Source organism: Trichogramma pretiosum, unplaced genomic scaffold, assembly GCF_000599845.2.
Source record: "Trichogramma pretiosum strain Unisexual culture from Peru unplaced genomic scaffold, Tpre_2.0 scaffold23, whole genome shotgun sequence".
Lineage (NCBI taxonomy): Eukaryota > Metazoa > Arthropoda > Insecta > Hymenoptera > Trichogrammatidae > Trichogramma > Trichogramma pretiosum.
In genome coordinates this window covers 1,455,247-1,472,984 of record NW_019641629.1, presented here as the reverse complement: position 1 = coordinate 1,472,984, position 17,738 = coordinate 1,455,247, and the positions used below count along the sequence as shown (strand labels likewise).

At 42.6% G+C, this 17,738-nt stretch overlaps 1 protein-coding gene across 1 annotated transcript; it reads right to left on the bottom strand.

The window, feature by feature from the left end:
* Positions 1-15,249: 15,249 nt before the first annotated feature.
* LOC106654577 (chymotrypsin-1-like) lies at positions 15,250-16,727 on the bottom strand. The gene is made up of 6 exons (XM_014374501.1): positions 16,661-16,727; positions 16,385-16,595; positions 16,005-16,206; positions 15,750-15,899; positions 15,512-15,676; positions 15,250-15,435 (listed from the first exon to the last, which is right to left on the bottom strand). The coding sequence occupies exons 1-6, from the start codon at positions 16,725-16,727 to the stop codon at positions 15,250-15,252; spliced, it is 981 nt and encodes a 326-aa protein (XP_014229987.1).
* Positions 16,728-17,738: the final 1,011 nt, after the last annotated feature.

The window sequence follows — 17,738 nt, the reverse complement described above, 5'->3', positions numbered from 1 at the left end:
AACGATTGTTATGTATCGGTGCGATTGAACCTTGTAACCATGTAAAGGGAGAGTTCATTTCGTCATATTTTTTGAAGGAAAAACCGGATGGTTCAAGTAGATTTATTCTTAACTTAACGCAATTCAATAAGCACTTGAAATCACATCATTTCAAGATGGAAGATATACGTGCTGCATGTAATATTTTAAATCGTGGAGATTTTATGTGTACTGTTGATTTAAAGGATGCTTTCCTTCTTGTTCCTTTATCGGAGAACAGTAAAAAATTTTTTCGTTTTGAGTTCAATGGTAACCTTTTTCAATTCACTACTTTACCATTCGGTTTTTGCTTAAGTCCTTTTATTTTTACCAAGTTATTAAAACCTGTTTTTGCGCATTTACGATCGAAAGGTTATCGATCAAATGTTTACCTTGATGACATGTTATTATATGGTAATTCTTTCGACGACTGTGTGAAAAATTTGAATGTAACAATGAAATTGTTAACAAAACTTGGATTTGTTATTAATCATGAGAAGAGTAGTTTGATTCCTTCTACACGTTGTAAATTCTTAGGCTTTATCATTGACTCTATCAAATATAGTGTTGAACTAACTGAGAAAAGAAAGTTGGGCATTATACAGAAGCTTGATGAATTTAATTATAATAAAAAATACAAAATTCGCGACTATGCCCAACTTCAAGGTCTCCTAGTTGCAGCATTCTCTGGTGTGGAATATGGTATGCTGTATACAAAAAATTTTGAGATTGATAAGACATCTGCGTTGAGAGAAAATGGCGGTAACTTCGATAAGAAAATGTGTGTGTCGCGTGCTACGATAGAGGACTTAGAGTGGTGGAAGCGTAACATCTCAATAAGTTCCAAGCGTATTCGAGTTTTTAAATTTGATTTAGTGATTTTTACTGATGCTTCTTTATCTGGCTGGGGAGCGTCATGTAATGGGGAAAATATTCACGGATTTTGGACAGAGGAGGAAAAGTTGCACTCGATAAATTATTTAGAATTACTTGCTGTCTTCTTAGCTCTTAAATCTTTCGCTCGTTCGAAATCTAATTGCGAGATATTATTGAGAATAGATAATACTACGGCGGTTTCATATGTCAACCGTATGGGCGGCTCGCGGCATTTAAAATATAATAAGTTAACGCGTGATATTTGGCAATGGTGTGAGGTGAGATCATTATGGCTGTACGCATCTTATATTCCGGGCCGTGATAATACACAAGCGGACGCTCAGTCGCGTATTAAAAACATTGACACTGAGTGGGAGCTAGCAAATTATGCGTACAGTCGGATTGTTCTCCATTTTGGTAAACCGGATGTGGACTTATTCGCGAGTAGGACTAACTCAAAATGTACGCGTTATTGCTCATGGTATAGGGATCCGGAAGCTGAGTCTATCGATGCATTGACAATTTCTTGGAAAGACATATATTTTTACGCTTTTCCCCCTTTTGCTACGATCGCCAAAGTTTTAAAAAAGATCATCCATGATAAAGCTCACGGTATTGTTGTAGTGCCTTATTGGCCTTCGCAAACCTGGTTCCCAATTTTCAAAAAATTGTTAATTCACGAACCTTTGTTTTTCCAACCTAACAAAAACTTATTATTGTCCCCTTGTAGGACAATTGTACACCCGCTCGCGCATCGACTTACGCTGCTGGCAGGGAGATTATCAGGTTGTCGTTTGTGAACAAAGGCATGACCAACGAGGCAATTGAAATACTAATGGAAGGATTAGCGGTTAACACCATCAAGCAATACAGCTCTGTGCTAGTAGAATGGGTTGAATTTTGCAAAAATAAAAATGTTTGCCATTTTTCGGCTCCTGTGCCGACAATTATTGAATTTTTAACGGCGAAATTTAACGCTGGTGCTAAATATGGCACTCTTAATTCTGCGAGATCAGCTATTTCGCGCATTCTAGAGTACAGCATCACTGAAAACGAACTCCTATCGGTTTTCTTCCGAGGTGTAAATCGTATGCGTCCAACTAATCCAAAATATAAGCGCATGTGGGATGTCAGTGTTGTTTTAAATTTTCTATCCAATTGGTACCCATTAGAACAGCTGACTCTGGACCAATTGGGTAAGAAACTTGTAACGTTACTTGCTATAGTAACAGCTCAAAGAGCTCAGACTTTAGCATCAATTGAGCTTGATAATATTTTTGAAAGGAACGGGAAAATAGAAATCGAAATTCCGGCTCACATTAAAACTTCTGCCGCTGGTCGAGCGCAACCATTACTACAATTTCCTTTCTTTAGTGACGATTTGAGTCTTTGTGTTGCCACTACGCTTATATTTTATATAGAAAAAACTAAAGTTGTTAGATCTAGTCAAGATAAAAAATTATTTATATCAAGTAAAAAACCGTTCAGTCCAGTAACGTCTCAGACTTTGAGTCATTGGATTAAGAAAGTATTGGGAGATAGCGGAATTGACATTTCTATTTTTTCGGGTCATTCGACAAGACATGCTGCAACTAGTAAAGCTTATAGCAAAGGTGTGGACTTGAGTGTTATCCATTCCTCTGCAGGATGGACTAAAAAATCATCAGCGTTCGCGAAATTTTATAATAAGCCAATTATGAACAATGATGATGAGTTTATTCGTGCAGTATTGTCTTAAATACTTTGTTTAACAGTTTATAATTTATTGTCTTTAATGAAATAAAGTTATATTTTTTCCTGTTGGTTATGGAAAATTTTAATTTTCATTTAAATGTAATCGCCATTGATACTCTAAACAACTACTTTATAATTACTCAAACAAGGATTGTAGTATAATTATAAATCAAACGAACTTACCTTAAGTGAAGTTCGATTATAATTATATGAAATCCTTGTTTGAGTAATTATCACCCACCCTATGAAAAAAAAAAAAAGAAAAGTTTTAATCCCTTCCCTACATAGCGATTACAATCTCTCTAAAAAATGAGCGGTATCATCACGAAGTTATGAGAAGATCGTTTTTTGTTCTGAATATTCGTGGTGAAGTCCATCGAAAGGCGATGTACTACTTTATAATTACTCAAACAAGGATTTCATATAATTATAATCGAACTTCACTTAAGGTAAGTTCGTTTGATTTATAATTCTGCTGCCGAAGCAACCGCCTCGCGTTATACGTACTTATTTGAATACAAGCTTTATAAGCGGTGTATATAGGATGCGACGTATCAGCAAAATTACAATACAATGAGGATTTTGGAAGGTTCGCGCGCGCGAGAGAGAGAGAGAGAGAGAGAGAGCCTCTTTTGATTTGAGGAACGAATGCGGCGCAAGTGCGCAAACTGCCGCCTGCAGCCGAGGCGCATATATAGCGAAGCGGCATAATGCGTCGATCGCAAAATACACACGTGTGGCTCGAGCTTATGCTTGATTTGTATTTTTCGCGACCTTCGAAGAATTTAGAAGGATTGCGCTAATCGATCTTTTGAATGTAAAAAGTGGAAAAGTCGCCTTTGCGTTATTGGTCAATAGTACGACCATTATCGTGATAATTTGGCGTTGCCGAATATCCGCGAGTGCCAAGATTATCGTTTTACTCGCACTTAACGCGCCGTGGATAAGATAATTAATAAAATTACGATTGCACGGTTACGGCGAAAAGTTGAAATTCGACGGTGGCCGCATTAGCTCGGCACGTTGCACAATCACATATACGTACGCGGTGAATCGCACGACGGGAAATTCTGACACTCGTAATAACGTAATAATGATTTTATGCTTAAAAAAAAAAGAAATAATAATAATGATAATGAAGAGCCGACACGAGTGATCTTACCACTATATACAATAATATAATCGCGAGTGTGCAGTAACAAAGGAAACGCATATATATGTGCACTTACACGCACGCATACGTGTGTACCGTACGTATACACGAGTACACACGTATTTGCACGCCGTGGCGACTGCCGGTCAAAAGAGGCCTTGTGCCCGAAAGTATATATTCATATACAGCGACGACGAGGCAGAGCGCAGCTTTTCTCAAACTCGAGTGAAACATCGAATCGAAGTTGCTTCACCCGGTACGAAACGAGTTAGAGGGAATTGCGAGGCGAGAATATCATCGCGAAAATCGAGATGTAATTTTGCACGTACTGGTCTGTAAAAGTTACGGGTTAATTTAGCTTTTTTTTTATCATTCGCTTGCTTGCCTTTAATCACATTTTGGATATAACGAAACTTAAAGTGTTTGAAATATTTCGCATACGCTATGTCTTTGTATGGCACAATTGAATAACGCATCGAACGATGAAAAATATCATTATATTTTGAGTAAATCTAAAAAAAAAACTTACTTTACAACAATTAAAATCATAAATATATAAATTACTAGAATGAATCCGATGAATAGGTGAAGTAGTTCGCTGAGCGACTGTAGATGTCGCACGGCCAATTTCCACAAGCGGCAAATCCATCTTTGGTAGATATATAAGAAGGAACGATTAGTTAGGATTTGATTTGGATTAGCAATTGCGTCTCGAAAATAGAATTACCCGAACAAATATTCAATGGAGATATTATCATTGCTGTTCGATCGGCCAAAAAGTGTTCAACGATTCATAATTCACACATATTATAATCTCGAGGGTGCGTATTATTACAATACAAGTGTATACACCTCGCCCGATGTCGGCTTTTTCAATCTCTCTCTTTCTCCGCGGGTGCACTCATTTTTCTGCTGCCCCGCTATTTAGCACCTACTTACCATACAACGTTATCTCTCGACTCGCCGCGCGAGACAAATTCTCTTCTGCGGATTCGGCGATATAATATGTATGCGCCTTGCGACCGAGGCAATTTCGCCACGAACAAATCTATCTTGATGCATTGCGTATGATATCGCGAGATTTTGATAGCTATATATTCAGAAGCTACGTCTGTTTTGCTTAGCGTTATTCCGAGGTATATACTTGTTTTATTTGAATTGTCGGGTGAGCAAAAATAGGTGTAACGTAACAATCTTATTGTAAATCATCTGGTAAAAATTATGCGGTGCATTGATCAAATCGTTTGCAAGAAAATATACATTGCTGTAAAATCTCTAAGTAACTTAAAATTTTTGAATAATTAAAAGTAAAACGAAAAAAAAATTTTAATTCAGAAGCTGAAAATTCTCTGAAAACACTGGAAGTCGTTATAAATAAATCATCCAAAAATAAAATGAATTATTAGTTCAATTTAATATCTCATAAAAAATTTGTTTTCTTCTTAATAACAATACTTTTGAAGACTTTTCTCCTCCTGAAAACCTTTTGAATAAATAATTTACTCTTATTCGCGAAAATGTGCCAACTTGATTGGTACACGCTCTCGACGCTAGAGGCTCACTCAACGCAATGTCGCAAACTCACAAACGACATAGCGAAGTTATTATACATAAGTAATCTAATTCTTATTATTAATAACACCAATGGGCATCGTGGGCAATGAGGTGGTGGACGCCGTGGCCAAGGAGGCTACTCGGGAACAGCCCCTACAGCCGGCTCTGGTCCCTTTTTCGGATTTATCGGAAAGCTTTGCACGCACGGCCAAAAATAACAGCAACGGAAAGAACGAGGCGGATGGACAACATAAAGGAAGACAATACTTCGCGTATTTCCACAGCACTCGCTCGACCCCATGGTTCTCCGGGATGAAGCTATCCCGACAGCACATCGTCACTATAAATAGAATGCGAGCCAACCACACCAGCCTAGCTGAGTCACTTGAGAGAAAGAACATCATCTCAGACTCACGCTGCAGGTGTGGTCGCGAAGACGAAAACGTGAATCACGTTCTTTGGAACTGCCGGCTCTATGATAAACAGAGAAAGGAAATGCTCGGGAAATTGAAAAATATCAAGGTACACCCTCCACTGAACGTGGAATGTATCATTGCTCGCCCCAATATAGAGGCGTGCCTGATACTCTGCGAGTTTTTCGGCGTATGTGGACTGCGAGTCTGATAAACGCAAAAACATTTGTAAAATTAAGGTTATAATTTGTAAAATATTTGTTCTATTTTTTAATTTTGTAATTTTCCAGTTATAATTGTTAAATAAAGTAATTGCAGATGCCTTCCCAGGTAAAAGCACTTTAATATAATAAAAAAAAAAAAAATTATTATTAATAACATTTTAAGAACAATGAAGAGTATATAATACACATTCTCCCACACACACGCACACACACTCGCGCACCAGCGAACGAGATCATCGATCAAGCAGCAAATGCGTTTCTTATACTCGTGAATTCTTGGGTTCGCTCGCTCGCTCGCGCGCACACACACACACACACACACACGCCTTATCGGTCCGATTCCTTGACGGATCTTATGCATAATTCAGATTAATTACGGGGGCCGCGTATATATACATATACTACACGCGGCACACGGGTGAGCACAAGCTTTATACGTATGCTATATGCGCGAGCACAGGACATGCTCGCGCCCGAACGAATATATTGTGCCTAGGCGAGCAGCGCGCGCGGGAAAGAGTGATGTATTGCCCTAAAACTCGGTGGTGTGTGCCACCTTCACACGACGTACATATACCTATATATATTGCGTCGGCTCCGAGACAAATTCTCCCGCACGATACCTACCTACCTACTTTGTTGCATGCTCGAGCCTATTTTACCTGCGCGGGAGTTTTACATTATACAATTTTATACACGAGCTAATTTCCTTCGAGTGTCGCCGTACATACGTACGTACACAACGCGCATCGGGGGCGGCGGGCGAGAGAGAAAAAAAAGGGGCCAACGTATAAATCAAATCCTAATCAGCGGCTCTCCGCGCAGACCATCTAAATTAGTGACAAAATAAACGAAGCTCTTGTGCACACGTATAATACATTATACGTGTGTGTGGAATCACTCGAAGCTGCTCGAAACAACGAGGGCCACAGCTCGCTCTCGACTTTGAGGCCACGGCTAATCGCTGAAAAAGGCCCTTTTTCTGCAAGCTGCTGCTGCATACCAAGACGACAAAGTGCGCAGGAGGACCGATGCCAGAGAAACGCATTGCTCCTCTCTCTCTCTCTCTCTTCGCGACGCTGCAAATTTATTAAGCTAACACCTCTATATTGCAGCTCTCCCTGCGTGACAATGCCTCTCTCACACAGACACAAGTGGAGGATTCTCGAGAACGCACGGAATGAAGTTGTTTCGAGGCCTCTCGTCTCGTAATCGTCGTCTCGGTCGTCGTGGCGATTCGCCGATTGTATAAATCTCTTCTGCGTGAGCGAGAGAGAGAGAAGTTATCTCGGCTCGCGCGCGCGCCCTCGCAAGCGCGCATTCCAGAATGGAGTATTTTACGCGTTTCTGTGTGTGTGTGTGTCTGTTTATTTATTTTTTGCAACTCCGAGATCGAATCATCGGATTGAAAATTTTTGCTGGGCGATCGGTTGGCAAATATATTTTTATTTATATATGTAGGCAAAGTCACTTATTATACCTCGATCCTATTTTTCATGGCTTCGCAGCAACAACAACAACAATCGCCGGGCGTTTGCTTTTTTTTGTGCCGAACAAAGATAAACGCGCGTAAAAATTAACGCGCCGACCGCAAGCCGTAAGTGCAAATAGGCCTATATACATACTCGTCGACGACGACGAAGGAAGTACATAGCGTATATGTATAAAGCTGCACGTTTTTTTAAGCACGCGGAGAGAGAGAGAGAGAGAGAAAGAAGATCGTTTTATTTATGATCCGTGGATTTGTAGAGACACGCGTTAAAAACGCAAGTCGAAAGAAAGACGAGTAGTTAAGTAGAGTACTATGGCATAGTAGATGACGCGTACGCTAGTGTGTGTCGGTGTGTAAGTACGACCGAGTCCCTCCTATATATACATAAGGAGTGTAAAAGAATTGCTCGTTGAGATGAGTAATAAAGATAATGAGTACGCCTCATCCGTAATGTCTATTTCGCTTCTTTATTGTTTTCCCTCTCTCTTTCTCTCTCTCTTTCTGGCCGTGCATATATATGTCCGTGTGTATGTTGGTCTCTCACTTTTTTTTTTCTGTTCGAGCATTTACCACCCCAAGTGTAACAATGGCTGTGTGTATATGTACGCGCGCGCGCGGCTCGATTCTCCGACGCATTCTTGCGAGCGTGCAACATCATCGAGACAGGACTGCTGCGGTGCGTGCTTAGACTTTTTGCGGCACCGATCGTCGCACGCGGTGTATATTTTTCACCTTTTCGGCTTCTCACTCGGTTTTGCACGTAAACTGCTTCATTTTGTGCCGTGTTTTTTTTCTTCTTCTTCGTCTTTTACTACTACGAGTCAGTCCCGCAGCCGCGTCCTGTCGTAAAAGTCTTCCTCGGGGAGTCGAACCGAGGCCGAGGAAGTGCGCGAGTGCGAGAGCTCATCATACTTTTAAATGTGCCCGCGCGCGCGCCAGCGAGCTAGCTAGCTATATAGCTCGACTCGAACGCACACGAGCAAAATAATATGACGTGTGTGTGTGTCTGTGTGAGCTCGAGCGCGGCTCGAAGTTTTGCCGTCGTATAGCAGAGGCTTTTTCGCGCCATGCTGAACACGGAACGTTCTCATTTAATTTTCGCCAAGTAGCAGCGAGAGAGAGAGAAAGAAAGAAAACGAGCGGCCGAGCGAATAAGAAAGGGAATAAGGTGGCTATTAACAACTTTATCAGAGGCTTATCGCCGCTGCGCCATCGACGGAGAATCACTTTTATTATATGCATATATATGTGTTCTCTTTCGTTCGTGCACGCGCGCGTGACTCTCGCTTGTGCACACAGTGGTATATGGTGTATTATTACGCGAATCGCGGAGCACCGAATCACAGCCGCGGACAAAACCGAAACTGCAGTCAGGCTAACTACGATTAGTCTTGCATAGTTCGAGTGTTTTAATTTGTTTCGGCAGTAAATTTTAATGACTCAATGACTGAGTCGCTCGGTCGCTTTTTGGTCATCAGACATTTTTTAGAATTTATGATAATTCATTAGCTCGTTTCTGATGATTTTACGATTAATATTGAGTAAAGATTATTGATCGCATTTTGTAATTGTTTCAAATTCTGTTCATCAGTTTTCAACCAGCTTTAAGACTCCACCGCTAGATGTCGAGCATCATCATTTGTGAAATTTGCAAGTGGCAAAGTAAAAATAATTCTATAAGTAGAATGGATTTTATTTCATATTATTATTCACACGCTATTATTCTTTTAGTTTTAACAAACTCACAAAACGAAACAACAATTTCGGAGTCTTCGTGCGTCCGATCGACTCCGCAGATCAATTAATCAAGTACAGCATACACGATGAGAATATGACACGTGTTTTTATTCGTGATACTTTGAGCCTTCGACGCTAGATGGTGAGGTACCTATTATCTGTATATCTGCAAGTGGAAAAGTAAAAGTATTTGTATAAGCTAAAGTAAATAACTTAAGCATCGAAAATATTTTTTTGTCTGTTGTGAATAAAAGCTGATATTATGGAAATGTTTTGAACGTGTCTATCAGGGTTGCTTTACGGAACCAATAGAAAGATGAGCTTCTATCGAGTTGATACTTTTGCTTGGAAAATTATTATTCTATTTATTTTTTTAGTCTCAGTTTTGGGCTTAATATCAACGTATCTTCAACTCGTCACCGACGCCACGAACACGGAACCAATTGAAATATTACTGGCGTATACACCTTCGATTACTCGAATTATAAACGAAGTCAAATAAATCCACGAAAACAATATATTTCTACGTGTGTGTGCGCATGTGAGTGTGGAAATCATGCAAAATTTTGTAAGACTCGTCAGTTTACAAGCCGTACCGCGAAGAATTCGTACCTATACATATAAAGTCGTGATTCGTATACACACGTGTGGGTAAGTCTTATTCTCAAGCGGCAATAAAATGCAAAGTAATTGTTTCATAGGGATTATGCAGGCAGGCGGCGGTAGGTGAGAGAGCCAAGCGCGCATTGGGTTTTCTGTATTTAAATTAGAATGGAATTGGGGCCACTGCTGCAGCAGCTCGAGGGCGGCTTAGCAGCAGCAGAATGCTGTGCGCGCGGTATAGGGCTATATATGTATAATACGAACCGCTGTGCTGTGTGCAGTGGCCGTTTTCGCGGGCTCGCGCGAACGAGATCATTTTTTTCCACGGTACGTACGTACGTACGTACGTGTGTTGTCCGTCGCCGACGTCGACGCTCTATAACGTCCCTTTTTTTTTCTTTTTCTTTTTTTTTTTTTTCATTTCACGCATTGTGCGCGTCGAGGAAGCGACTGCCATTGTCGCGGCTCTGGCTGCGGCGGCGGCGTACAACGATGCTCCGCTACGATAAGAAACTACAATTCGCTGCACCAAATATATACACGCACGCACACGTACACACACACACACACACACATACACATTTACAACTGCGAGTCGACGAATGAGCGAGTACACACACATACGTAGAGCTGTGTATGTGTGTTGGCTAGGTGCGCGCGCGCCACGGCACAAAGCTCCGCGCGTTTCGTTGCAGCGATTTCGCAAAAGCAATGAGAGCTGTTTCTTTCTTTCTTTCTTTCTTTTTTTTTGCTCCCTTTGTTCGTTATATGCATCGTGTTTTAAATTAAAACGTTTCTAAAAGTTATGTTTTCTCTCCTGTTTTTTTTTATTATCTTTGACTCTATACGCGTAAGCGCGCTATCTCGAAAACGCCGAGCTGTTGGTCTCGTTTAACGATCAACGAGGCCGAAAGTGCCATAACCGCGACAAGAAAAGTACGTGTGACGCTTACAATCGACGATAAATTTTTGTTTTTCTTATCATTTACATATTCCAAATACTTACGAACCATTCGAAAAGCTCAATAAAAATCGACCATCGGACAGCAAAAGGGAGCATAAAATTACGGTACATCGGAGCGTCTAGCTCGGCGAACGAAACGTTTATACGAAAAAACGGAAGGTTTTCGAAGGTATACATACCTTATACTCTAAATACGAGTGCAGCAGGGGCATCACAGGGCAACGGACAGCAGCAGCAGCAGCGGAACTTAACCGAACTCGAGCATCTGTTATATATAACGCGCGTGTGCGCGTGCTCGCAGGGCCCGAGACTACGTCGCGTATCCGCTTATCTCGACCCGAAATCTCAGATCTCACGAACTTGATATCAGTCTCTCTTGGCTCATATATACCTTGTGTGGAGGCAGCAGCAGTAGTAGTAGTAGTGCAGCCGCCCATTTACGTTTCGCGAGACTCCTAATCGACGATTACCACCGGTTTTTCTGTTACATTATAATACGCACACACACGAGAGAGAGAGACAGACCCTTTTTTCCATTTCGGAAGCTCTCTCTCTCTCGGCAATATATATACTCGACTCGAGCCCGCAGAGAACGCGGAAATGGCAGGGGTCATTACGGACAGCAGACGTACGAGGAGATTGAGCTGCCGTGTTTTTATTTTATATCGTATATACACCAAAGGGCGACGCGATTTTTACCTTTTTCTTTTTTGTCTCGTTTCCACAGGGGTGCGTAATTCGATCGGATGTGTGATTCAACCAAAACTGCTCGTACGAAGTACAAGCGCATACACATATAAAATTATGACATACTCGACGATACTCGAATCGATCGATCGAGCTCACTGTGTACGTGGGTGTTTTTAAAAATTTCAAGCTCTCACAGGCAGTGCGCGCTTTAACCCTGTTTCAAAAATACTCTATAAACACAGGGCTTCGATTTATACGCAATTATTTTCATTTTGCCACTTGCGGATTTGCAGATAAAGTTGCTCGCCATCTAGCGGTGAAGGTTCAAAGTCGTATTGAAAGTGTTGGAAGAATGAATTAAACTTTTTGAAACGATTGAGTTGTCACTTTTAAGTCATTTCAAATGCATTATAAATATTTGTAACATACTCTTAAGTTTTGACATAAAAATAGTCTAAAACGAGTCAATCAATGATAATTTTTTGGTCTTAAACCTATTATTTCTGTTAAATATTTACACATTGAAATTTAATTAATAATCTTTGAATTCAACGATTTGAATAATTTTCTGTTTTTTAACAAGAACGAGTGTCAAGAAAAATCGTAAGCTGAGCAATGAGTAATGGCAAACGCAACAGTTAATCATTATTTTGGTAATTACTAAGGGTTGTGATTATCCGAAAAAACTTGACTCGGTCGAGGGGATTCCCTCATTTTCTTACTCGACTGTTTTTGAGTTTTGAAAATTTGTTTCATTAAACCGAACATAATCAAATATTATATCATGATAATTATCAAAAAATTAGTAAAGGAATCAACCTCTTTTGTTATTTTCGAACGATCGATCTTCTTTTCTCATCTCATATACTTCTAAAAATTATCTTCTAAAATTTAATACAAAAACGTCCATTTCCACTTGAAATTATTATACACGAAACTCGAGGAAAACGTATCTCTCGCGCCTCGAAGCCCGTGTTTACTTTCTATACAGATGGTATACAGTTAAGTGTATCGTCAGTACACGTCACGCCGCCGCAGAGGGTAAACATCGCGCGTCGACCGAAGCAAGTGATCATCGTGAAAAAATTTCAAAGCATCGTAAATCATCAGCGATGGTCAGAACAAGATTGGGAAATTTGAAGAGCTTGGGAAAAAATGTCGATTGGGGGAGCAAAGACGGGCGAGTTCAACTTCTCGACGATCTCTGGAATCTGATCCGCGATTGGACGGGAAAGCCTCCGAAGTTCGAAGAGGTTTTCCACGAGGACGAAATTCACGCCCTTCTTACGGAGTGCGCAACAAACAGCTGTCACGATGGTACGAATATTTCGAGAAATAAGAGTATCGTCAAATTCGTGGCTAAATCGGGCTTCAGAGACAAGCCCGTGGTCGGCGAGACCTTGTTCCGCGTCACGGCGCTGCACAAAGCGGGTACAAAGGACCAGCCCGACGACGATTGGAGGGAGATGGTCTCCGACCTCTTCGACATTTACAACAGGTTCGAGGCGAACTACGAGGACGACCACGGCACGACGCATTTTCACGTGGCCTGCAAATTCGGCTGCTACCAAGTCGTCCACGAGTTTCTCAAGCGCGGCCGGGTCGATCCCGATCGCGTGTGCCGCAGAAGCGGCGATCTGCCGCTGATACTGGCACTGAGGAGCGACAACGCGGCCGTGTACAGATTGCTGCTGGGGCGGGGCCGCGCCAATCCGAACGCGATCGACGCCAGTAAATTGACGCCGCTGCACCATTTGTGCCAGAGAGCCGACTACTTGGAGCGAACGCGCGAGTTGTTCGGCTTGTCGCGAGTGAAGGTCGACGTGGATGCCCGGTGCAAGGGTAGGACACCGTTGCACGTGGCCGTGTCCTTGGGTCACATGAGCGTGGCGGAATTGCTGCTGGAGCACGGCGCCGATCCGAACTGCGCCGATCCGGAAAACGGATCGACCGCTCTGCACGTCATCGTCGAGAACGCGAAATACCACGAGGGTGAAAATTGGGCGGAGAAATTTTTCCAGATCACCGACAAGATGCGGCTGGATGTGCACTTGGCTCTGTCTGGTTCCCACCAGGCTGTGGAAGAATATCTGACGAGGAGATTGGTCGATCGGAATTTGACCAATGGTATTCCTGCGCTCGAGATTTGCAGAATAATCAACGAATACCGGTTGTTGTCGGAGATGTCCTCCGAGATCAGAGACGATATTCGAAGGATAGTGCAGATCGACGCTCGAGACGCGAGAGGCAATACTCCGCTGCACTTGGCTCTGTCTCTTGGCCACAGAGCCATCGTCGAGTCGCTGCTGAAAAGAGACGCCGATCCTAACTTGGCCAACGCCGAGGGATCGACGCCTCTGCACGTCGTTTGCCGGAGAAAAGACGACGACGATTTGACGGAGCTATTCTTCAAGATCGTCGGTGACGTCCGGAAGCAGGTGCAGGTCGATGTTCGAGACAACGAGGGCAGGACACCGCTGCAATGGGCCGTGGCGAATATTTTACCGGCCGTGGTCGATCAGCTCCTCGAACGTGGTGCCGATCTTTCGACGTTCGTCTTCCCGACCGAGACACACTTTGCCGAGTGCTTCGACGCGCGGCGTACCGAGCTCGCTTTCAAATTGAGATTGGCGCGTGGCCTTACGGAAGTCGTCGAACGCCTCGAGAAAAGTGGATACGACCTGGACCGCGGCGACGCCACGACGATCATGAGATTGTTTTCCCGGTACGGATTGTTCCAGAGGCCGTGGGCGGATCATCGATCGGGGTACCGCGATCGGGTGGATTTTGCTCGCAGAGCCGTACAGATGCTGATGGGCCGCGAGCCGTACGACGACGATCGCATTTTGTTCGTGTGCGAGACACTGTGGAAAAAATTTTTCCGGGTGTGGGCCCTGTATCCTTTCCAGAAATTGATACACTATCGTCTGCCAGAAGAGATCTGTGTAATCATTATCGAGAAGCTGTCGAACGAAGATTCATACAGTGTTTGCTTGGCGGTTGAGGACTGAAGCTCGCGACACGACAATGAAGCTTTTACGCAGTCTTTTTAAATGCGTATCAAATTGCATGTATTGTAAATAAATTTTTGAATGTCTGATTCTATTTTATGTAGCATATTTCCGAATATATCGAATTGAATATATTATTGAAATAATGAAATAATGAGTTTAAACTTTTCTATCGATAAGCACCCAATTATTTGAAGTCAACGGGACAAGAGTACGAGCCCGCAAAACAACGCAAGTTCAACGATCTTTTCTCGCCTTTGAATTTAATAAATAATTTATAACCAATTCTTTATATTCGTGATAAATGGTAGTTTCTTAAAAAAAAACCAATTTACACGGTACTTTGTTCCTAATCAATTGTCATACTCGTAAGTACATTTGAACTTTTTTTCATGCAGTTCTTGACTTACGTGCAAAAATAAAAAAGTCGCGTATACGACGAACCACATACACTTGATTATAATATATATTAACGTCGCGCACACGCAAATGTACAGACTGCGGCATGTGGGTTTCGCGCGCGCTAATTGGCATATACACTGCGTATCGTGTGTCGCAGCCCTCGCTTCCGTCCCGAATATATTAAAGGCTGAACGATAGCGGATTATCCTCGAGCATAGGCAACTCGAGTGTCAACTACATGCGATTTATTGTATTATTATTGGCTCTGCACATTGGTCAACGATCATCAACTTTATTCTGACTTTTGGAGTACACACAATTTTTCTCTGCTCGTCTCGCGAGCACAGATAAACAATTAATAACGCACGATCATATTCGTCAATTGGCGACGAGTATCAAGTTTCTGCCCTCGTCGCGCTTCAGACAGGCCTCGATCCAGTCGGCGTAGTGCGACACCTTGGTGTAGCCCTCGGGCACGATGTGCGTCAGGCCGCAGCCGTCGCTTATCGTGGCGATGCCCACCTGTATGCCGTTCTCGTCGACCAGCGGACTGCCCGAGTCGCCCTGGTGACACACAATTTTCATACTTTATTTGTTTATTTATTTATTTATTTATTCAAGGAATTTCGTGTAACGTTACCTTGCATATGCCACCTTGGTCGGTCGGCAGTATGTCGACGGTGCACAATATGCCGTCGTCGAGGGGTATCTCGTGCATGTACATCCACTGCTTCTTGCATTCGCGAAAATTCGACACCTTCCTCGATATCATCTGCAGACTCTTCGCCGAGCCCTCGTACGTATTCTACAATCGAGTCGAAGACTTGATTCGATATTTTGGTAATAAATATTATCTGCCTATATTATGCCGATCTTACGCTCAGTTTGCCCCAGCCTGTTATCGTGACGATCGAGCCCTCGTGCAGCTTGTGATCCTTGGCCGCCAGCCTGATCGGCTGCACGTACTCGTTGTAGACGATGTCCTTCGTCACTCGCACCAGAGCGATATCGTTGATGCCGCGGTCCCACTGTTTCGCAACGTAATATACATTTTATTTATTTATATAACATTGAAAAAAAATGTTTTTTTTTTTTGAAAAAATCTCTCGACTATCGCACACACACACACTCACTCGGCTGGTATCCAGACTGATGAAATCGCCGTGAATGATGAACCTGTCCACTTGGTAGATGGTCGCGTTGGCCTGGCCGACGAGGTTCGTGCCCACCACGACGTCGGTCTGTTGCCACTGCTCGCTGTTCTCCCGACAAGAGTACGAAAAAACAAATAAACAGATAAAAATACGCTGTCGCAATTCATTCAAATTAACGTTCCTATTTTATTTATAAATGCTAATGTAAGCAATTATTAAAACCTAAACCCTGTGAAAAAAAACTAAAATTCAACACATCTCAAATTAAAAAACAATAAATATTGAAATAATTAAACCCAATTTATTTCAGTAAAAAAATCACCTAGAATAGTGCAATTTTCATCGTTTCAATTACTTACTCGAAGATGCAGTGAGCCGCGGTGAGCAGGTAGCGCTGGTTTATGATCGAGGCGCCGCAGAAGAAGTCCGAGGCGAACCAGGTGGGTATCCAGCCGACGAGGAAGCTCGGGAACCAGCTCTTGGACCAGCCGCGACGCTTCATGTGCGCTTGAAAGGGGAACTGGCCGTGGGACGCGGTGTAGCCTTGAACTATCTTCTGCTTTTCGACGGCTTTAATTGCATAATTGCGTGAGCTTTACGTGCGTGTGATTGAAATTAATAAAATTATAACTTACATGAGAAATTACTGGCAGAAACGGTGACCAAGTAACCGACGGTGCACAAAGCTAGTAGAACTTTCATTTTCACTCTGTGGGGGGTGTCTCGATCATCTGCGACCAACCAACCGAATTTCGACTCGTCTCATTGTCTACGATGACTCGCTGCAATTGCCACCCCCGCGCCAAAGAAAATGTGCTTTAAAAGCCCAAGAGCACGACAAATCTCGAGAAAAATACTTTTATGACAACACAACCAGACAACAACAGCTGAGAAGCTGCTACTGCTGCTGACCGAGAAGACCGCGCGTTTGGAAATGAGAAAATTGCTAGGTCAGTCAGTCGCGGACGGAACAGCACGTGCTGTGGAAGGGGTGTGTGTGTGTGTGCTTGCAGTAGCTGCTGCTGCTGCTTCCGAGCTTTTTTACACACTGGCCACGTGGCCTTCGCACGACCTGAGAGCGAGCTAACCCCGATTATTAAGCTCGATAAGGCGGTTTGGCCCGATTTTGCCCGTAATTGGAAGTTCAACGCGGTCGAACGAGCGCGGCGATCGTATTTCGACTGCCGCTGCTGCTGCTGCTGGAGGCTCGAGCAAAAGCTTCATATTATGTGTATTCGATCGTTGGCACTCTCCGAAAGCTCATATAAGGAAAGAAAGACCAGGCAGTGCGATTTGCTCCTATCGAAAAACTCGTCTAATGAGAATATATTTATCTTGAGAATATTATCAAAGAGATATATTTTTGAGAAACTTAAAGGGACTACAAAACTTCGTCATCTATAATTTAAATGTATTCAAAAAATAAAAAAGATAGACGAGATGTGATTCGATGTCATTATAACAGACGGTTTGTTATCGGAGTTAACTATTGGGCTAGTAGATAGGCGCACATCATGCGTATCCATTCACATATTGTTGGGTGTGTGTGTCTCGATGATGCAGCGCGCACACGTGGATTATATACACTTTACAATACGTATACACTGGCCTGTATATAATACGCTTTTTTTTGCTCTCGTAGTCGCGCGTTATAAGCCCGCGCGCGTTACATTCCCCTGTTATTAGGGACAATTTCCAATTGGCCCCGAGCTC

What these genes read in the sequence shown, in the direction of transcription:
- LOC106654577 (XM_014374501.1), bottom strand. Translation starts at nt 16,727, where the DNA reads ATGAAAGTTCTACTAGCTTTGTGCACCGTCGGTTACTTGGTCACCGTT. An exon ending in TTCTGCCAGTAATTTCTCAT is followed by an intron (nt 16,596 to 16,660) that starts GTAAGTTATAAT and finishes ATGCAATTAAAG; the next exon opens with CCGTCGAAAAGCAGAAGATA. An exon ending in ACCAAGGTGGCATATGCAAG is followed by an intron (nt 15,436 to 15,511) that starts GTAACGTTACAC and finishes GTGTGTCACCAG; the next exon opens with GGCGACTCGGGCAGTCCGCT.